We start from the raw sequence: 23,108 nt of genomic DNA on the forward strand, positions 1-23,108 counted from the left end.
GTGGGAGAATTGGGCTCCGATGATGGCATGTAGTCTTGGTTTCTGTTGCTTGGGTTCCTGCGCTTGCCTCTCGCCATCAGATTATCTCTAGTGTTACTTTGTTCTGCTATTTCTGACAGTGGCTAGACTGTCCTATAAGCCTGTGTGTCAGGAGTGCTGTAGACCTGTTTTCCTCTCTTTCAGTCAGTTATGGGGACAGAGTGTTCTGCTTTCGGGCGTGTAGTTTTTCCTCTCTACAGGTCTTTAGCTGTTCCTGTGGGCCTGTGTCTTGAGTTCACCAGGCAGCTTTCTTGCAGCAGAAAATTTGGTCTTACCTGTGGTCCCGAGGCTCAGGTTCGCTCGTGGGGTGCTGCCCAGGGGCTCTCTGCAGAGGCAGCAACCAGGAAGACCTCTGCTTATTCTTAATACCCTGTTTTTCTATGTTCCGTTTAATTAAGGTGAGTTTCCTCTTATCAGTCAACCCGAGAAAAGTACCAAGTGCTTTTTTGTATTTATACACAATGACTGTCCTTATCTGTTTTTATATGAATAAAAATGACATAACTTGGTTTTGTTATAGGGAATTTATTAGTTATTGTATTTGTGAGTTACTTTGGATCCAAACTACACAGGCCAAAGCTGATTGGAATTGGCTGCTTCATCATGGGCATTGGGAGCATTTTGACAGCGTTGCCACATTTCTTCATGGGATAGTAAGTATTACATAGCCAAACCTCGAAGTAGAATTAATTCTCTCTTCTACAAAGGTCACTGACTCCAGCTAAGTCCCCAGTAAGATGTGGGGCCTGGAGATTTCCATAACATCCATGCAGGAATTACAACTGGCTTGACTGTGCGTTAAGACAAGACAGCATTCTCAGCTCTGAATGGGACTGAAGAGAGAACAATGGGTGCCGAGATACCAGGACCCATTTCTCTCTCTCTCTCTCTCTCTCTCTCTCTCTCTCTCTCTCTCTCTCACACACACACACACACACACACACACACACACACACACATACACTTGACAGTCACACTTGTCACCATATTAATATCATGTTCTTCTTAAAATTGACTGTTCAAGGAATTTTTCCCATTCTGATTTTCATAATTTTATGTTCTTTCAGCTTATTTCTCTCTGTGTGGCCTCTTCAACAGGCCCAGACTTTACTGCCATGGCTGGTGCCAAAATGCCTGCATCTCTCTCTCTTTAACTTCAGTCTAATTCCCTGTAATGATTTATAAGAAATATATGCTTTAAATCCAGCCATCACTCACACCAAGTGACTGTTGCAAACACTCAGGGTCTATGTATCCATGCACCACGTCTACATTTCCAATGGGCATTCACAAGGTTTTTCCATCCATGGCTCATAAACTGAACTCACTATTTCTGCCAACACCTGTTCATTTTCATATCCAGTAGTGGTTCTGACAACTGGAAAGGAATTCAGACCAAATTCGAGGACTTCAACCTAAGCTGTAGATTTACTGCAGCAATCCCAAAGATCTTACTCATTCTACGTTCTTTTGTCAATGTGGATACCCAGGCCCTTATCCTAGCTGAAGCCAATAACCTGTAGGTCTGGAGGTGTGGGCTTCAATTTTAATTCTATTACTTTTTCAAGGATTTCTTCCTTGTTCTGTTAGTATGAGTGTTTGGTTTGTGTGCATTTATGTGCACACATGCTTGCAGAGCCTGTGGAGGGCAGAACAAGGCATTAGGTCCTATAGAACAGAGTTATAGTTAGTGAGTCTCCTGACAGGGGTGCTGGGAATTGAACTGGGATCTACAGGAAGAACAGCCGTGACTCTTTACTGTTGAGATATTGCTCCAGATTCTTAACTGTGTTCTATTAATACTCAACACTAGAACATCCTTTGAAAATGCAAGTATCATTTTTTTAATTTTGCTTAAACTCCCAGTTCTCTAGAACAGATTTTCAAACTTCAGATTCCAGTTTATCAGTGAACCAGAAAATCCTTTGAGGTTACTGGGACCACTCTGTATTATAAGACGGACTTAGTAATATATATATGAAAAATGTTATCCTGCAATTACATCATTCAAGTGATAAATATGTGAGTGGGTATAGATGCTATGGCAGAGATACAAAATTCAGTTAGTATACATCACAATCAAAATATTGAAAGGTCTCATCTATGGGTCAATCATATGTAAACTCACGTGTGTGTGTGCTGCTCATTGACTGGGTCTTTGACTGTCCTAGATTCACTTTCCACTCTTCCCCACAGTTGATAAGCAACTGATGAGGCTGAACTCCTCTACATTTGCAAATGTTTTACTTTTTATGCACTGGCCCTACAGCCTTGTGTATTGTCCTTTGGAGTCCATCTCAAACTCTGGCTTATCACTAAGATTCATATCACAGTTTCTGTACAAGTCAAAGTCTATAATATCCATCTATTCCCAACCCTTGTGTATAGCAAATGATCTATTTTTTTCTTAGAGGGAATGAAAGCTCCTATGGACAAAAACCTATGTATTCCATTTCAGTTTTAAAGTAATCTAGAGTGCCTGTCATGCATTTGGTGGTACAGCACAGAGTACAGGTATAGTAATATTTCTCAGGTTACTGTATATGTCTGATTCATTGCCTTTGTCACTATTAAATTTCCCTTGCTCAAGCAGAAGTGGATAAGAATTTATTAAAGTTTCAGAGAGTCAGACATTAGTTCATGTGTGCCTATCCATCCATAAAAGAAATCCAGATGTTTTGGTAGGAAAGGTAGAAGAATTGGCATGCTTTAAAGACGGATTTGAAAACACAATTCTCTAGCTTAGGAAATATAAGAAAGTTTGTATTACTGTCATCTTAAAAACTAAATAAAAAGGTATGATTACACCCAGATAGCAGTTTACAAAATGGGAAGGGGAAGCTAGGATTTTTTTCCATCATGAAAAGAGTATCATCTGCCACATCAAGGCTATCAGTCACCTTGCCTGAGTGACACTGAATGACCTTACTTACTGGGCCTTTTCCCCCATTTTACTGTTATGCATTATTTGTCCTAAAATTGAGACTTGAAAATTATCAGGGGATTCTCATTGACACAGAGAAAAGAGAGGACAATCAGTAGTTTCTGAGGAAAGGGAAGACTTGGTATATAAGCAGAAGGCTAACTGTAGTGATGCCATTTCAGTTACAGAATGCTAAGTGTAGTGATGTCATTACAAATGCCAAGAGTAGTGATATCGTCTTTGTACTTACAAAATGCTAAGTGTAGTGATGCCACCATAGTTACAGAATACTAAGTGTAGTGATGTCATTACAGTTACAAGTATGCAAAAGAAAACGACATTGGCTCTCTAGGCAACTCTACATTGACCTGTTTCATCAATCAAATGACATCACCCACTGGACCTTCACCTGAGATAGTGGAGAAAGGTAAGAATTAATAGTAACAATGACTAATATCTGAAAGTTTGGATATACATCTATTCAAATTCTTGTAAAATGTACCAGCAAAAATTGATTTAAAAATCACAATTCATTGGATGTTGATATACAGACATAATCAGTTTAACTGTGATCCAGAATGAGCCTTTAGAAATAGCTGAGGAGGAGCTAAGTTAGAATTTGGAAGAACATTTGCAGGTAAAATAAAGGTCTAAGAATCGACTTGTGCATGTCTGAAATCCCAACACAAAGGAGTTGAAACAGAAGGACTGTGGCTTTGAGTCCAACCTGAGCCATATAGTATGAACCTGTCTCAACGAACAACTTAAGCAAGCCACAATGCATTTTATAAGCAAAGGAGAGGTACTTTTGAAAAAAGAAATAATTACTGGAACTGTTCTAATGTGAAATTATAGATTTAACACTCTAAATCATTCTACCTATTATATCAGATATAGGAAGATTAAAATGAAGAAAATAATAAGTTAATTTTTTTCAATTTTTTGTATTATTGAGAACATATAAATTTAATCACTGTTTCTGGAACCTATTTTTTTTACCATTAATTAAACAAAAGAATACTTACCTAATTCTTTGCAATTCTATTGTTATTGATCAACCTCAAGGAAATAATCAGTAAAGACATATTTATAATTTAAGATATCTCTTTGTGACAAAAGGAATTTTTTAAAGTATTTTACAATTATAAATATGAAATTATGGTCCAGAAAGATGGTTCTGCAGTTAAGAGCACTGGTTCAATTCCCAACGGTAACATGGCATGTCACAACCATGTATAATTCCAGTTCCTGGGGATCCCACACCTTCTTGTAATCTCTGCTGGTACTGCATGTATGTGGTGCATATATATATGCAGACAAAGCATTCATATATATAAATACATATATATATGAATGAATTCTGATATTATTCCTCAAAACATTGTTAAAATTCTGACACAAAATAAAATAAAGGGAGAATAAACAGGGATATTATCTTCGCACAGTGCTAGCAGTGAGGCTAATGCATACAAACTAGATATTTAATTTTACATTGTATACAAGAAATCTGTTTATTTTATGTATGCCCAAAATATGAAATATGAATAACAAACATTAAATGATTTTGTTTGTGTAGAGAGATGTCAAATTAAATTTGCTCTCTGTATGTTTTCTCTCCCCCCATTTATGTATTTTTGTTTGTGCATATTTTCCAGATTGAGTAGAAATCACTTAAAATTTAAAGAGAAAACATGGCTAAGTGCGTGCTACAGCATCCCAGGAACAATTAGCAGTCTAAGGTGGTGGAATTTATGGTGTCAGTGCTGTAAGGGACGTTTAAAAGAATTTTTTTGTCTACACAGGTTGTGAAAAGGGGTTAAAGTCACACATGTGGATTTATGTCTTGATGGGGAACATGCTTCGTGGGATAGGGGAAACACCAATAGTGCCCCTGGGAATTTCCTACCTTGATGACTTTGCAAAAGAAGGGCACACTTCCATGCACCTAGGTAACGTACAGAACATATTAAGTTCAGTGCTTAAGTGTTCTGGGTCTAAGGTAGAAATGGTAGCACTGCTAAACTAATTGTTTCACAATTTTATATTTGTTTATATTTTATGCGTATGGATGTGTTGGCTGCATTTATATCTGTGTCCCATATGTATGCAGTGCCCGAGTTGGCCAGAAGAGCATCTAGTACTGGTCTTAACCACTGAGATATCTCTCCAGCCTCCTAAATAAATTAAGATTCCTATGAAAATATTATTTCAAGAAATTCATTGTGTAACATTACATTTTAAAACGTGCTATATAAAAATATATTTACAAGTTCAAGGTGGAGGAAATCACAGCATGTAGAAGAGAGGTAGGCACAAAGTCCCATCCCTAGCTAGGAGCAGTTAGCCATTGATAGATACTGGGAGGCGGTAATTAAGATTTTTCTACCAGTGTGATCTCGGATAGGTTGACCATGCTATGGTGACAGCCATACACAAGAGCATATAAACTATAGTTGATGTGATTTAAAAACAAACAAACAAATAAAAAAAAACAAGAAGGTGCAAACTTGGTTGGGTAAGAAATGCATGCAGCTAGGACAAGGTGAAAATAATCAAAACTTGTGTGAAGAATATCTATGTGCACTTTGATTCTAATAGAATGACTTTGAATATCTGCAGGTACTCTGCATACTATAGCAATGATTGGACCAATCCTTGGCTTTATCATGTCATCTGTGTTTGCTAAGATATATGTAGACGTTGGATATGTAGACCTGAGTAAGTAGAATCAGAAAAGAGACCAGAAAGCTGTGTTTCGAATGCCAACTACCATGCCTCCAGGTTACTGGTTTAATTCTTCCAAAAGTTGCTTAATTGTTTTGTTTTAGAAATTTTAAGTGGCGAGAATGTGTTCATAATTTTAACAAAACAAATTCCATCTCTTGTGTCAAGCTTCTTTAAGTAAGCATAAAATGGGGCATTGGGGACAAGCTTATTTTAGATGACCAGATAGAAATCAAAGTGGTTATAGAGTCGAATCAGCTGTGCTTTCATTTGGTGGTAGATCGGATTTAGAAATGCAGGAATTACAGACTGATGCTTCTGAATGCTGCTCTGAGGTTGAAGGGTTAGAGAATGGTTGGAGGGGTTAAGCATCTCCATCAGGTGTCTTGATTTGGATGCTTTCTCTGGACCTAACAGAGAGCTTGACATATAGTCCCCATTAGTTAGAAGAGGAGGGGATGAATACTAGATTGTCCTTCTGGCCATTCTCCTCTCTCAAGTATTCCTTTGTACTTCGAAGAAACTGGCCCAAGTGTGGAAACTGTTTCATTTTCAAGCCTTCCTCCAAATAAATATCACATGTATCATCTCCCCCACCCAAAGTCCATATAAATAATATCCAGCCTCAGTTCATGCTTGGAGACCCACCCCAAGCATTATGTCTTCATCTTGCATCTTCAAGATCTCATTCTATCAATCTTCCACCAGATCCCTCCCTGGTTATCTTCAACCTTCCTCCACCACCCTTTCTATACCACAGAGCACTCTCCAGTCTCTGCACGCTTTTTGTACATATGATGTCTTCATGTCTTCAAGCCACCATGTAGCTGGTTTTTCTTTCCTATTTCTCTTCATAGACAATTATCTTGAAAAGAAATCTGAATTTGGAAGACATTTCATTTCCCCCCTCCCATCCACTTCTCAGAGGTAATCTGTTTTCAGTATGTCATGAAGCAAAGTGAGGCAACTCTTTAAAAACAATATTTAGATATCTAAATGGACACCTGAAACTTAACATGGCAAATACAGAGCTCACAGTATCTCTCTCAAAATGTGTGTTGCTTTCTATAGTCTTTCTCTTAGTGAATATTTTAACCTTAATTAGATAACTGAGTCATCACATAACCTTCCTTCTACTTAATCTGACAACAGCCCAGACTTATTCTTTCGTCACATTTCTAGAACAATTCAAATACAGAAGTCTGACTAGGGCTTACAAACCTAGAGTGATTTCAGACCAGAGTTCAGTGTTGCAGCCAGGCTCCTCAGACCTAGACACATGGTATTCTGTGATCACCTTAATTGTTATAATCTGACTCTCTCCACCTTTCTGTCATTTATACTCCCTGCAGTAAATATGAATACTGGTTGGGAGACTCTTAAAAGATCTTTTCATCTCCCAGTCCTGTGTCTTCCAGTGGAGGGTTGTGCTCTAGTTTCCATTAGCTATGTTCTGAGACTCATCGGGACGTTCTTCTCTTATGAGATGCCATACTTCACTGACTCCCTGAGGAAGCAGAGGCCACCAAATGCATAATCCTCTCTTTAGATGCCATAGGGTGAAATCTGTTTCAATATGTAAGTGGTTGGTGTATGAACAAATCAGAGTCCCTATCTCATCAGGACTCAACGGCTTCTAAGTTATTATTTCCAAAATAGAGTTACCATCACAGTTGGCACACGCTTCCAATTATTTCCAATACAACCCCTTAACCAAACCACTACTTCTCATTCACTTTTAAGTTCATCCCTGTTTCCAAAAAGCATACAGAACTGAGAAAGCTGTTTTGTTGTTAGTTGGAAATGTTCTGCTGTATTTCGATATAACTATCTGTATTGTATTAGAATTCTTGAGAATTAGATGGCTACAAGTGAATGTTCAGATCGTTTTGCACCTCTTATTCAGTAATGGCTACAATAAATTTCTTTGGTTTTGCCTCCTTAGTTAACTCTTGCTGTACTAAAAGTGAGACAATTTTCATAATTTTATTTGCAGACAACTCTTTGGAAATATAGAAAGATGATTTTTGCTGTAATGTTATATTCAACAATTTCAAAACAAAGGTTAGATTATATCTGTTATCAAGAATATAGTTGTATGTCTAGTGTCAGTGCCAGGGTAGTGCTTAACATGTTCATTGAGTCTGGGTGTGTCTCTTTATGAGTACTTAAAAAGATTTTGAGAAGAACTAGAGCTATATCTTTTCTGAGTACTAGGCTGAGTACTCGGAGTGCTAGACTGAGTATGCCAGTGAACCATCTAATGCAAGGCTTTTCTCGTTGTTCTTGTTACAGTGTCTTCATTAGCCACAGGACTGTCAGGGTTCCCAACACATCATCAGTCAGCTTTCACAGGTTTTTATATCTTTAGGAAGTCCCTCATCATTTAATGATTATCAACTGTTAGTCATCATTCAAAGGAGTGTGAATTAATATATGATCCCTCTTCACACCGCAGAGGAAATACAGTTGAAGGAGGAATGGCAACAAATGCCTCAGGTCGAAAATCCTTCTTTTCTGGGTTTCTTTTAAACTCAGACTTTTACTGTGTTCCTCAGCATTTCCTTTCTCTGCAGTTATAGGGCTGTGTATTCAGCAACTAGAAGAGAAAGACTGGAGCTCCTCCCATTTCTTAGAACAACGTTAACCTCCCCTCTGGTGCTATCCTGACCTCAGCAGTGGGTATGAACAGCCATTTTCAGATGATAGTGAATACTCATGCCTTCTTGCCTTGCTTTCTAAGTCATCTTGAAATCTGATGACCTACGAGTCTAAGACATTCTCCGGCACTTCTAGCCATACTTCACTCTTTATGTGGATCCTACTGATTCTATCCCAGGTCCTTGTGATTCTACAGAAACTGTTTCTGGTCACTGAGCCATCTCCCTAGCCTTGTTTTCTCCATACTAAAAGCCACAAATCTAATCCTATTATTTGTTGAATACATAGTGTTGACAAATCTGCAGTTGCAATGGAGTCTGTATATAATATACACGGCTGGTTCCTGACAACAGAAATTGTAAGATGTCATTGCAAGATGTCATCAAATGATTGACCCATCCCTATTTCTAAGTTGACAAACCACTAACAAAAGAAAATTACATTTTAGGACTGATGAAATATTGTTTAGTTTTTCTATCTATGGAAGCCAGTGGTCTTACCAACACTGACTTTCAGTATGATTTCTGAAAGTCCTGTTCTAATTATTCATTCCAGACAGTGTCCGAATAACTCCTAATGATGCTCGTTGGGTTGGTGCCTGGTGGCTCAGCTTCATTGTGAATGGACTATTATGCATTACTTCTTCCATACCCTTCTTTTTTCTGCCCAAAATTCCAAAGAGGTCACAGGAGGAAAGGAAAAATTCAGTATCTCTTCATGCACCCAAAACAGATGAGGAGAAGAAACACATGACTAATTTAACAAAGCAAGAGGAACAAGATCCTTCCAACATGACTGGTAAGAATTCCATAGTCAGTCAATGAGCAGAGATTAATCCCATTGAAATCTTGCAATGTTTCAAACAATGTGTCCAACTTATCTATTGAGGTTTACCCTGGACTCAACTTTTCTTAACTCTTTCTACATTTCCCATTAAAATTGACATTCCCTGCCTTTGTTACTTTTCTACTGCCATGAAGAGATACCGTGACCAAGGTAGCTTATAACGGAATGCATTGCATTTGGCAACTCATATTTAGAAAGAGTTAGAGGCCAGGAATCATCGTGACAGGCAGGATGGCAGTCAGGCATTGTGTAGGGGGAGGAATTGTTGAGATTAGGTTAACAGAAATGGGAAGATCCCAACTGAGTGTGGGTAACACCATTCAATTTGCTTGGGTTTTAAACTGAATGAAAAGGAGAGAGCAGGCTGAGTACTCATCTCTCTCTGCTTCCTGACTGTGGATGTTACATGACCAACTACCTCAGCCATTATCATGACATCCGTGATTCTGTGTGCCCTTAAACTGAGAACCACATCACACCCTTCCTTTCCTGAGTTGCTTTTGTCAAGGTATTTTGTCACAACAACACTACAAATAACTACAACAAAAACATAACTCCTAGGACTGGAGAGATGTCTCAGCAGTTAATAACACTGACTGTTCTTTCAAAGGTCCTGTTCAAATCCCAACAACCATATAGTGGCTCACAACTATCTGTAATGAGATCTGATGCCCTCTTCTGGTGTCTGAAGACAGCTACAGTGTACTTACATATAATAAATAAATCTTAAAAAAAATAACCCCTTGACAACTTTTCAGGGTTACTTTGGAGTCAAAGGACAAGTTCTCAGATGTGGTCCAAGACATTTCTCTTTTAATTTCTTTGATTGCTTTCTTCACTCCATCACCCCAATCTAAGTTAGACCATCCTGTGCTGGTGCCAACTATGTTGTTTGGTTTATCATGGAGGACAGTTCAGTTTTCAACAAGATTAGTACCTTGATATTGACCACAAGAAGATAACTCCAGTGAGTTGATAGACCATGGCATTGCTTCATTTTTATAACTGGTACTAGTTGTATTTGCTGGAGCAGTGTTTTAGACAGATGCCTTAAGTGCTGACATATTAGCTGAGGCAGTGTCTTATAGAAAATCTGCATTCTAAGGTACGAAGTGGTAGAATCCTCATGGTAAATTCATGCTTATGGTTTTTGAACATCAGTGTTCTTAATCCTGTGGTCATCAATTATTTAAATATTTGCTTAACAAACTGATTAATTAACATAATAATCTCATCATTCAGTGCTAATAATAAGGGAACATCACATACAGAATTCGTGTTTCCTGTTTCAGCATATTTCCTGGGTATCTGATTCAAAACCAACCATTTGCTGGTAAATGGATTGAAAGGCATGAAAAAGTAAGACTGTGAGAAATCCACTGAACATAGCAAGCAACAGAACAGAATGGACCAAAAGAAGTCATGACCCAAAAATAATCAAATACATAATATAATTATGGAAAATACTGACTATATTCATGAATCTGTTTATTGCAAGATTTCAGAGTACACTCTGTCTGTTCTATGTATGATATAATTTAAAATCACACATAGAATAAGTAGATTAGAATGTAAGAAATGCTTAAGTTGTATTACACTATTTTCTTCACCCTTGTTTTAAGGTTTTCTAAGGTCTCTGAGAAGCATCCTTACCAATGAAATATATGTTATATTCTTGATACTGACGTTACTACAAGTCAGCGGCTTCATTGGCTCCTTTACTTACCTGTTCAAGTTCATAGAGCAGCAGTTCGGCCGGACAGCATCTCAGGCCAACTTCTTGTTAGGTAAGACAGACTGCTTCATAGTTTGCTTCACAGATGATATATAAATTGAGGATATGACTGCTCAGTGGTTGGTTTAGGGAATGACTTTTATTGTAGATATTAGTAATAAAATGACCAGAGACATATTGGAGGGTCCAGAGCAGAAAGAGAAAGAAGCAAGACAGCAGGTAAGCTGGAGGAGGTTTATAGGGAGGTAAGAAAGGCTAAGACAAGCATGAACTTGGTGATGTGTGACAGGTACCTGGGCTGCAGAGGGAGCCTGGAGGCCAGCTCTGGTATGTGATAGGCGCCACTGGCCTTCATTTGTTCTTTCTGCCACTGAGAAGGGAAATGGCTCCTTTGGTAGAGGGGAACCTCAAGTTTCTAAAGAATACAAGTTTTTATCTAATCACCAGAAGTATTCCTATAATCCGGGTGGAGGCCTTTTCTGGATATTTGGACTGCCTTTTGGAGTTTGGAGGATCAGAGTTCCCACTGGACCTGACAGGTGGTGCACTTCTGAGGATGTCCCCTGGACAGCTGCACCCACATACACCCCACCCATTCACACACACACACACACACACACACACACACACACACACACACACACATACACATATATATATACACACACACATACATAAAAATGAAATGATCCCAAATTAAAAAAAAAAAAACAACCAGTTTTAGACTATAAGGCTTGGTCCACTGTCATTATTTTCTAGGGTCAGGTGTCCCTCATAAAATTTATCTACTCAAAGGCAATGTCTAACATCTGTTACTAGGAAATGAGGCCTTCTTATTTAATTACAAGGTTTTTCTCCTATTTCCAGGAATTATAACCATACCTACTATGGCAACTGCAATGTTTTTAGGAGGATATATTGTTAAAAAATTCAAATTGACATCGGTTGGAATCGCCAAGTTTGTATTTTTCACCTCCTCAGTGGCCTATGCGTTTCAGTTCTTATATTTTCCTCTACTCTGTGAAAACAAGCCATTTGCTGGCCTAACCTTGACCTACGATGGGTTTGTATATATTATTTTATCAACAGCATGGTGTGTTAACGCCAATCAGAATCCTAAGTGAGAGAACAGTAGGCTGAAAACAGTTTCCATTAAATGTTCAGTTAGTTAGGATCATGATTTATACATTCCCCAAACAATCACTGTTTAAGATATCCCAAGAGCAGGGTTTTTTTAAAAAATATTATTGGATATATTTTTATTTACATTTCAAATGTTATTCCCTTTCCCGTTTTCCTGTCCATAAGACCCCTATCTCCTCTCCCTCCCCTTCTTTATAAGGATGTTCCCCTCCCCATCCACCCCCCTTCTCACCCCACCCTGACATTACCCTAAACTGGGGGTTCCAAACTTGGCAGGTCTAAAGGGCTTCTCCTTCCTTTGGTGTCCAACAAGGCCATCCTCTGCTACATATGCAGTTAGAGCCATGGGTTAGTCCGTGTATAGTCCTTGGGTAGTGGTTTAGTCCCTGGGAGCTCTGGTTGGTTGGCATTGCTCCATCAGCGATTTCAATCCTTTCTCTAATTCCCCCAACTGGGTCCCATTCTCAGTTCAATGGTTTGCTACTAGCATTCGCCTCTGTATTTGACATGCTCTGGCTGTGCCTGTCAGTAGATATCTATATCTGGTTCCTGTCAGCATGTACTTCTTAGCTTCATCAACCTTATCCGTTTTTGGTGGTTGTATATGTATGGACTACATGTGCGGCAGGCTCTGAATGGCCCTTCCTTCAGTGTCTGCTCCATATTTTGCCTCCATATCCCCTCCAATGAATATTTTTGTTCCCCCTTTTAAGAAGGAGTGAAGCATCAGCACTTTGGTCGTCCTTCTTGAGCTTCATGTAGTCTGTGGGTTATATCATGGGTAGTTCAAACTTTTGGGCTAATATCCACTTAATGGTGAGTACATACCACGTGTATTTTTCTGTGATTCGGTTACCTCACTCAGAATGATAATTTCTAGTTCAATCCCTTTGCCTATGAATTTCATAAAGTCACTGGAACTGGACAAGGCTGCCCACTCGCTCCTTACTTAGTCAATATAGTACTTGAAGTCCAAGCCAGTGAAATCAGACAACATAAGGAGGTCAAAGGGATACAAATTAGAAAAGAAAAGGTAAAAATATCACTATTTGCAGATAATATAATATACTTAAGTGACCTCAAAAGTTCCACCAGAGAACTACTAAGCCTGATACACAACTTTAGCAAAGTGACTGGGTATAAAATGAACTCACACCGATCAGTAGCCTTCCTCTACTCAAAGGCTGAGAAAGAAATTAGGAAAATGACACCCTTCATGATAGTCAAGAATAACATAAAATACTGCAGTGTGACTCTAACCAAGCAAGTGAAAGATCTGTGTGACAAGAACTTCAAGTCTCTGAAGAAAGAAATTTAAGAAGATCTCAGAAGATGGAAAGACCCCCCTCCCATGCTCATGGATTGGCAGATTCAATGCAATTTCCATCAAAATTCCAACTCAATTCTTCATAGAATTAGAAAGAGTGATATGCAAATTCATTTGGAATAACAAAAAACCCAGGATAGCAAAAACTATCCTCAACAATAAACAGACTTCTGAGGGAATCACCATCCCTAACTTCAAGCAGTATTACAGAGCAATAGTGATAAAAACTGTATGGTATTGGTAGAGAGAGAGGCAAGTAGATTAGTGGAATAGAATTGAAGACCCAGAAATGAACCCACACACCTATAGTCACTTGATTTTGACAAAGGAGCTAAAACCATCCAATGGAAAAAAGATAGCATTTTCAACAAATGGTGCTGGTTCAACAGGAGGTCAGCATATAGAAGAATGCAAATTGACCCACTCTTCTTGCCCTGTACAAAGCTTAAGTACAAGTGGATCAAGGACCTCCACATTAAACAGCACTCAAGCTAATAGAAGAGAAAGTGGGGAAGAGTCTCTATCACATGGGCCCTGGGGAAATTTTCCTGTACAAAAAACCAATGGCTTATGCTCTAAGATCAAGAATCGACAAATCAGACCTCATAAAACTGCAAAGCTTCTGTAAGGCAAAGGACACTGTCCTTAGGACAAAATGGCAACAAATGGGAAAAGATCTTTGCCAATCTTACATCTGATAGAGGGCTAATATCTAAAATATACAAAGAACTCAAGAAGTTAGACTCCAGAGAGCCATTTAACCCTATTAAAAGTGGAATAGCAAGCTAAAAAAAGAATTCTCAGCTGAGGATTATCAAATGGCTGAGAAGCACCTAAGGAAATGCTTAACATCCTTAGTCATCAGGGAAATGCAAATCAAAAGGACCCTGAGATTCCACCTCACAACAGTCTGAATAGCTAAGGTCAAAAACTCAGGTGACAGCAGATGCTGGCGAGGAGGATGTGGAGAAAGAGGAACACTCCTCTATTGTTGGTGGGATTGCAAACTGGTACAACCACTCTGGAAATCAGTCTGGATTTTCCTCAGAAAATTGGACATTCCACTACCTGAGGACACAGCTATACCTTTTCTGGGCATATACCGAAAAGATGCTCCAACATATAACAAGAACATATGTTCCACTATGTTCATAGCAGCCTTATTTATAATAGCCAGAAGCTGGAAAAGAACCCAGATGCCCTTCAACAGAGGAATGGACAGAGAAAATGTGGTACATCTGCACAATGGAGTACTACTCAACTATCAAAAACAATGACTTCATGAAAAAAAAAAAAAACAAGAGAGCAGTTTTTACTTCTCATTTAAAGAAGAACTGTGTGATGTGGACCATGCCATTGGTCATGTCTACCTCTGTTGCCCCTGGACAGACATAACAGTTTTTGTAACCAGTAAGGCCTGGACATCATCTCACTGACTCTCGTGACTTAAGTTTGAAGATTTAGATTACCAAATTCTCAGTCTTACCCACAGCATTCTTGGATAGGTCGTGAGTAGACAACATTCACAGCCATGGCTGAGGAAGTTTTATCTAGCATCCATGTAAACAAATACCTGCACAAGGGACCAATCCCTCACTCAGAACTTGATTTTCATTCTTTGTCAATTGACTCTGCTACTCTCCATTGTAATTAGACATCCTGATACCTCAGGTGTAATGTGCCCTTTCTTTTCTACTCTTATCACATAATAAAAGGTATTCCTGGCACTTCATCTTCCTAAAGCTGTGCAGAACCCTTATTATCTCCTAGCAATAGCTAGAAATTTAACAAGGCTCTCACACCAGTAACATGCACCAGTCTCTAATCAATTCTCCCCAATATCAGAGTATTCTAACTCATGACCATATTTCTTCTTTTCCCTTCCTTTTCCTCCCTCCTCCTCTCCCTCCTTCCCCTCCCTTCCCTTCCCCTCCCCGCTATGCCCTGCCCTCCATCCTTTATTCTCTGTCTCTCTTTGACTTGTGTCTATCTACCATATATCTCCAGAATGAACCCAGTGGACTCTCACATAGATGTACCACTTTCTTATTGTAACTCGGACTGCAGTTGTGATAAAAATCAATGGGAACCCATCTGTGGGGAAAATGGAGTCACTTACATTTCACCTTGTCTGGCAGGATGCAAATCTTTTCGTGGTGATAAGAAGCCGAATAACACAGTGAGTATAAGTTTTCATTTTCTCACTTCTCCTTGTTCATAACTTCACATTCAATTTCATACTCATCACATCTTTGTAGAGCTAAGATACAAAAATAAGTTCCTATATAATTTACACTGGGAGGTTAGCAAACTTCATATGAACTTCTGCTTTGAACCATCAGATTTTTCTGTTCCCTGAATTTAATTTTGAGATTACTTCACTTCCAGTTTTTCATTTTTGAGACTTAGAATATTGTCCTTTGTAGTTTGTAACCTGGATGTAGTTAGGGTTTTAAAAACGTTTATGATATAAGCATCTAACTGTCATAACTAATGACTTTATACCTCAGATGCTAAAGATGAATCTCTTTGGGGGGAGGGTTGTTTTTAATTTTTTTCATTTTTATTGGTTATTTATTGACATTTCAAGTATTATCCCCCTTCCCAGTTTCCCCACCACAAACACCCTATCCCCTCTCCCCTATCCCTGAGCCTCTATGAGCATGCTCTCCCACCCTCCCCCAACTCCTGTCTCAATACCCTAGCATTCCCCTAACCTGGGTCATGGAGCCTCCACAGGAACAAAGGGCTCCCCTCCCAGTAATGCCCAATATGGCAATCCTCTGTTACATATCCAGCTGAAGCCATGGATGCCTCCAAGTGTACTCTTTGGATGGCAATGTAGTCCCTGGGTGCTTCGGGGACCTGGTTGGTTGATATTGTTGTTCTTCCTATAGGGTTGCAGACCCCATTCAGCACCTTCAATCTTTGTCGTAACTTCTCCATTGGGTCCCCATGCTCAATCCTATGTTTGGCTGCCTGCATCTGCATGTGTATTGTTCAAACTCTGGCAGAGCCTCTCAAATGACAGCTATATCAGGCTCCTGTCAGCAATCTCTTCTTGACATCAGCAATAGTGTCTGAGTTTGGTGTCTGCAAATGGGATGGATCCCTAGGTGGGGCAGTCTCTGACTTTCCTTCAGTCTCTGCTCCACTCTTTGTCTCTGAATCTCCTTTAGACTGGAACAATTCTGGATTAATATTTTTGAAGTGGGTGAGCACCCTCTTCCCTCATCTGGTGATTGTGCTTATCCACTGGGTTCTATCTCAACTTTGTTGGGTGTTTTGGCTAATGTCCTCTCTGTTGGGTCCTGGTAACATCTTGGGTCCCTGGCATCTGGGACCTTCTAGTGGTTACCACAGCTCCTCCTCCTCCCACTGCTACTATCCTACTTTCAAATTCCCGACCCTCCATACTTCTCCTAATCTTCTCTCATATCTGAATTGGTCCCCTTTTTCCCTTCCCTTCTTCTCTACTTCCCAGATCTCTCCCTCCCTCTACTCCCATGATCATTTTCTTCTGCATTCTGATTAGGATCTTAGCATTCACATTTTGGTGTGGTCTTCTTCTTGGGTTTATATGGTCTGCGAGTTATATGGTGCGTACTCTGAGCTTCTTTTTGGCTAACATCCACTTATCAGTGAGTGCATGCCATGTGTAGGCTTTTTTTGTGACTGGGTTACCTCATTCATTTTCAAGTTCCTTCTGTTTGTCTGCAAATTTTTTGAACTCATTGTTTTTAATAGCTGAATAGTACTCCATCGTGTAGATATACCCCATTTTCTGTATCCTTCCTCTATTGAAGGGCATCTGGGTTCTTTCCAGCTTCTGGCTATTATAAATAAGGCTGCTATGAACATAGTGGAGCACGTGTCTTTTTTATATGTTGGAGCATTTTTGGGTATATGCCCAGGAGTGGTATAGCTGGGTCCTCAGGTAGAACTACTTCCAGTTTTCTGAGGAACTACGGGACTGATTTCCAGAGTGGCCTTGCCAGTTTGCTATCCCACCAACAATAGAGGGAGTGTCCCTCTTTCTCCAAGTCCTTGCCAGCCCCTGCTTTCACCTGAATTCTTGATCTTAGCCATTGTGCCTGGTGTGAGGTGGAATCTCAGAATTGTTTTGATTTGCATTTCCCTGATGACTACGGATGTTAAGCATTTCCTTAGGTGCTTCTCAGCCATTTGATATTCCTCAGCTGAGAATTCTTTGTTTAGATCTGTATCCCATTTTTAATAGGGCTATTTGGTTCTCTAGGGTCTAACTTCTTAAGTTCTTTATATATTTTGGATTTTAGCCCTCTATGGATGTAGGGTTGGTAAAGATCTTTTCCCAATCTGGGGGTTGCATTTTGTCCTATTGACAATGTTCTTTACCTTACAGAAGCTTTTCAATTTTATGAGGTCCCATTTGTCAATTCTTGATCTTAGGGCATAAGTCACTGGTGCTCTGTTCAGGAAATTTTCCCCTTTGCCAATGTGTTCGAGGTTCTTTCCCACTTTTTCTTCAATTAGATCCATCATATTTGGTTTTATGTGGAGGTCCTGCATTCACTTAGACTTGAGCTTTGTACGAGGAGATAAGAATGGGTAAGTTTGCATTCTTCTATGTGCCAACTGCCAATGGTGCCAGTTGAACCAGCACCATTTGTTGAAAATGCTGTCTTTTTTTCACTGGATGTTTTTGGCTCCTTTGTCAAAAATCAAGTGACCAAAGGTGTATGGATTCATTTCTGGGTCTTCAATTCTATTTCATTGATCTATCTGCCTAACTGTGTACCAATACTATGCAGTTTTGGCTTTTAATCACGATTGCTCTGTGGTAGAGCTTGAGATCAGGGATGTTGATTTCCTGTTTTATTGTTGAGAAAGGTTTTTGCTATTCTGTTTTTTTTTCTTATTCCAGATAAATTTGAGAATTGTTCTTTCTATCTCTGTGAAGTATTGAGTTGAAATTTTGATGGGGATTGCATTAAATCTGTATAAAGATGAATCTTAAATCATCATATAGACAAAACTTACAATTTTTATGACTTTTGTGACTCTAACCCTGGGCTCCCTGAACTTTTGACTTTTCAAGAAACTGTCCTGACTTCATGCTTGCCTGACTGCCCAATTTTCATGTGTCAACTCCATGTTTCCTGAAGGTAGCTCTTTATTTAGATAATCTAGCATCCTTTTTACATACACCTATTATAAACCATGACATGACACCTTCCTTTTCATTTAAAACACACTTTTCCTTGTGAACTGTTTGTTATCCTAAGTCACCTGCTGACTCCAAAGCATAGAAATTACTTATGTCATTGCACATACCAATAATTTGTTCGATATCTCACATAGTTGGGAAATAACCTTTTTCATTTTTTCCTAAAACAAATATTGGGTATACAAACAGTTACTGTTGTTATGGTTTTGAGACAGGATTTCTATAATTGGTCTTTGTCTGAACTCAGGATCCCTCTGCCTCATCTTCTTAAGTGCAGAATTACAGATGTGCATTACCACACTTGGCATGAACATGCTTTTCACCACACCCCATTTGTGTGTGGCTCTACCCATTTGTAAAGCTGTTTCTCATTTCAGATTTTGCCTGCTGTCAAACTATCAAATGCCCTTATTCTCCACACAATTTTTCCTAAAGGCATGTGCCTGACAGAGAGCAGAAATTTTTAAATAAAGGACATAAAAGCAATATAGAAAGAAAAAGTGAGAAGACAATTAAGAGAAAAGAAATTGTTTGAGTGAAGAACTTATGAATAGTTGTAGACATTAATTTATTCAATTATGTTTTATAATCTTGAATTTGAAATGGATTATGAATTAGGAGCAAATTTCATTTTTTTCCAGAAATAAATACAGACAAAATTTCATCTTTTGATTATTAAACAATGATGCTTTCAGAAATTTTAAAAACAGTAAACACTTTTGCTAGAATGGAAGGACTCTTTAAATATATTATGGGACTTATGTATAACTCTTTCACGTTCTGCACACACATTCTGTAACATTTCAAAAACTGTCTTTTAGGAGTTCTATGACTGCAGTTGTATCAGCAACTCTGGAAACAACTCAGCACATTTGGGTGAATGCCCAAGATACAAATGCAAAACCAACTATTACTTTTATATAATTCTTCAAGTCACTGTGTCCTTTTTCACTGCAATGGGAAGCCCATCTTTAATCTTGATTCTGATGAAGTGAGTATACGTTTTTCTATGTGTGTGTTTCTGTGTGGGGTGCATATGTGAAGTGTATGTGTGGGTGACCAGTTAGAACTCAGTTAGTTATCTCTGCAATCAGTCTTCAAGCTCCTTCCACCTCCGCTGTGGAAGCCAGATCATCTGCCTCTGAACTTTCAAGGATCTGCTGCTCACCTCTCAGACCACAGATGGGAACATGGATGAGTTCTGGGGACCTACACATTGATCTTAACATTTCTATTTTTTTTAATTAATTTATTTATTTATTTATTTATTTATTTATTTGGTTCTTTTTTTTTCGGAGCTGGGGACCGAACCCAGGGCCTTGCACTTCCTAGGCAAGCGCTCTACCACTGAGCTAAATCCCCAACCCTGATCTTAACATTTCTAAGGCAAGAGATTTACTGATGGAGACTTCTCCTCATCCTGAGTATAAATTGTTAAGCCCTATTTATTAGTCATGTATATTAGATGATAAATATGTTTACTGACTTCTATTGGCTCACATCTTGTTCCACTTTAATTATATAAGAAGACATATTCTCATGATTATTTCATCAGTTCAATACTATAAATAATAAATTGCATATGTTTCTTTAATTAGAAAATCTAGATTCTGTGAGGTCTTAGCTAGACACTTAAAATATAGAGTTAGTAGGAACTGTCTCAATTGTAAGCATCGCTCTTTAAGTTTAGAAGAACTTTTATGCTCAGTTCCATTCTGCCATAGGAATCATTTATGTTAATGAAAGAAATACATTTGGAAGCCTGTCAAGCTTAAACTTCAGTCAAAAGTAATATTTCTAGGATGGAGAGATGGAGTATCAATTAACCATGCCTACCATTCTCCCAGAGGGCCTGAGTTCAGTTCTCAGAACGCACCTCAATTATCTTACAATCACCTCTAACTCCAGCTCTAAGGGGTCTGACACCATCTTCTAAGCTCTGAGGGCACACACCTGGCATACACAGTCACTGACATAAATTAACAAAAGTAAATCATATTAAGTTTTAAAATAGCAATAACATTTAAAAGTTTTAATTTACCCACGGAATAACTTTTGATCCAACCTCTTGTAATAGCCTATAGGGTTAAGAAATGAATGTATAAAAAAGAGTGGAGCTCTTCAGTTTTTAGACAAATATTTATGTAAGATTTTATACTTGAAGAATATTCTAAGGTAAGTTAATAGATAAGTTCTTGTGGCCATACATCCCAGAGTATAACAGCAAAGGCTGTCATGAATCAAATTATCATTAAAATGGTAATTTTTAAGTTGGATATATTTATTTACATTTCAAATGTTAGTCCCTTTTCTGGTTTGCTGTCCATAAGCCCCCTCTCCCCTCCATGATCCTGACGTTATAAGAAAAGTGTTGCTATGAAGATGAGGGAAATGAACCTAGTGTAAGGCAGGATAGGTGATTGGCTCAAGGGAACATCTCAAAAAAAGGCATTGTTCAATCCCATGATCTAAGAATCATCTTTTTTTTTTTTTTTTGGAGCTGAGGACTGAATCCAGGGCCTTGTGCTTGCTAGGCAAGTGCTCTACCACTGAGCTAAATCCCCAACCCCAATCCCATGATCTAAAAACGTGGCTAGATGAGCGTTTTAGGAGAGAATTGGATTCATACTTTAAACCATGACACTGAAAAAGCTAAAGTGTTTGGAAAGAAGATGTAGCTGATTAGCTGGGAGTGCTGTGGAGCAAGTGGCGTGGGTGTCCAGGGAAGGGAGCAGGTCCCAGAAGCTCCATTCGACTAACTTATTCACAGTTACATTTAAACTAAAAATGTGTGACACTTGTATGCTGATCTTCAAAAGTTTACTTATGTGAGCATAATAACCTGGGTTAATATCTCTTTATACTTTTGAACTCTGTGTTGATTAAAAGTCCCCAAAGGCCAAGAGAAAGGAGAAAAGGTTTTAATTGTCATTTAAATGAGGATAGACATTTAAATAGCGTCTACACTTGTTTAAATTCTATTCTGACCATATATTACATTAAGGTGTTTCCCACGATCAGTTTGTCCCATTAAATATGAAATGTTGCCTATTTATAAGGAGGACATTTCTCATTTATGAAAGAGTCACTAAGATGTGCAAGATCGCCTCAAAATAAACAAAAGTGTTAAACACAAGAAAAGGGTGTTTCAGAACTTATTAAAACTTAAATTCCAATGATGTGAATCAGCCAGGAAATAAAGAGAGCTTTGTGTGTCACAGATACTCTGGCATCACATGCCTGAGCTACCTATCTGATTGGGTTTCTCAGGGGTCACTTAAAAATCATCCCTTAAAACAATGTAGGGCCTATTATCATAAAAGAAGATAATGGAGGATGAGTTTAGATTTGATTTATTATATCAAGCAGATGTTGCTAAGAAATTAAATAAGTTAGAAAACACATGTAGCTTCTTGGAGTTCTGCGTTCTGCGGCATGCACGCTGGACTGAGGTGCTCCACACGAGAGGCAGGGTAGGAATTACACTTACCGATAAGTGCACTATGCTCTAATGAGTGCACCAGTGTTCCCACAAGTAAGCACGCTGGTGAGCGAGCAAGCAGCTAGAGTACAAGGATGAGTAGGGGTGAGTGTCCACGCCCATGAATGGGCTGCCTATGTCTACACATGTGTGTGGCTGTCTGTGCACAGTATTCTGCCACAGCTTTCCTTCCTAAAAGTTGTTGGAGGTATCCAGTCCACTTTGAAGCAAACATTAGTCCTGTCAGCAAGCCCTCCCCATTCCCATGTAAGCTAAGCTTTGTAACATAGATTACAAAACCACATTACCTGTTGTGTGTCCAGTATTTAACCCAAATCTACCCTGTAAACAACAGCATCACTGAGGTATAAGAGATGGTATAAAAATACCATCTCTTCCTTCTTTGATAAATCTTGGCCAATGACCAAGCCGAGTTCTACTTCCTGCCGACTTCCTTCATCTTACTTACAAAAATAAACAAAACATGATGAAAACCCAAAGGATCCATCTCCCGAATTACCAGCATAGCTTTCTGGCCCCTGAGTACAGTGTGCCCCTTGCTGGGCTGACACCACCCTTCAACAACCATCCTGCATTTAATGTATCCTAATAATGTAATCATGATGTTTGAAATCCCTGTTTAATTGTATAAGCTCCCTTGAAAAAGTTTATTATTTATTTATTTATTTATTTATTTATTTATTTATTATTTATTCATTAATTTTTGAGAGAGGGTTTCACTATGTTGCCCAGGCTGGTCGTACACTATACTGCTCAAGTGATCTTCCTGTCTCGGCCTCCATAATCCCTAAAGTTAAGAGGGAGCAACCAGCATTCTAAAACATGCTTTAAAGTCCTCAGTAAGTGGTATCTTTCCTGCAAGGATTAAGGATCAGTCACATTTCAAGAAAACTGAAGTTCAAAGTGCTAATACATATTGGTTACTCACAAAACACGAGGTTATCTCTTGTCAGGAGAGGTGAAGTGGTTCCTTCCACCTGACTGAAGGACATACCTACT

The 23,108-nt window shown here is 38.7% G+C and overlaps 1 protein-coding gene across 4 annotated transcripts in view; it reads left to right on the top strand.

Annotated features, from left to right (window-relative positions):
* Slco1b2 (solute carrier organic anion transporter family member 1B2) overlaps window positions 1-23,108 on the top strand; it is a 68,547-nt gene that overhangs the window by 33,185 nt on the left and 12,254 nt on the right. For 2 of the 4 annotated variants that reach the window (XM_087659133.1, NM_031650.3), the window contains 9 exon segments: window positions 560-692; window positions 3,277-3,389; window positions 4,765-4,911; window positions 5,582-5,680; window positions 8,903-9,145; window positions 10,816-10,980; window positions 11,796-11,991; window positions 15,406-15,577; window positions 19,429-19,598. In XM_087659133.1, coding sequence (XP_087515259.1) covers window positions 560-692; window positions 3,277-3,389; window positions 4,765-4,911; window positions 5,582-5,680; window positions 8,903-9,145; window positions 10,816-10,980; window positions 11,796-11,991; window positions 15,406-15,577; window positions 19,429-19,598 — 1,438 coding nt within the window. 4 annotated transcript variants of the gene reach the window in all.

The sequence above is a fragment of the Rattus norvegicus genome, chromosome 4 (assembly GCF_021556685.1).
Source record: "Rattus norvegicus strain SHRSP/BbbUtx chromosome 4, alternate assembly SHRSP_T2T, whole genome shotgun sequence".
Taxonomy (NCBI): Eukaryota; Metazoa; Chordata; class Mammalia; order Rodentia; family Muridae; genus Rattus; species Rattus norvegicus.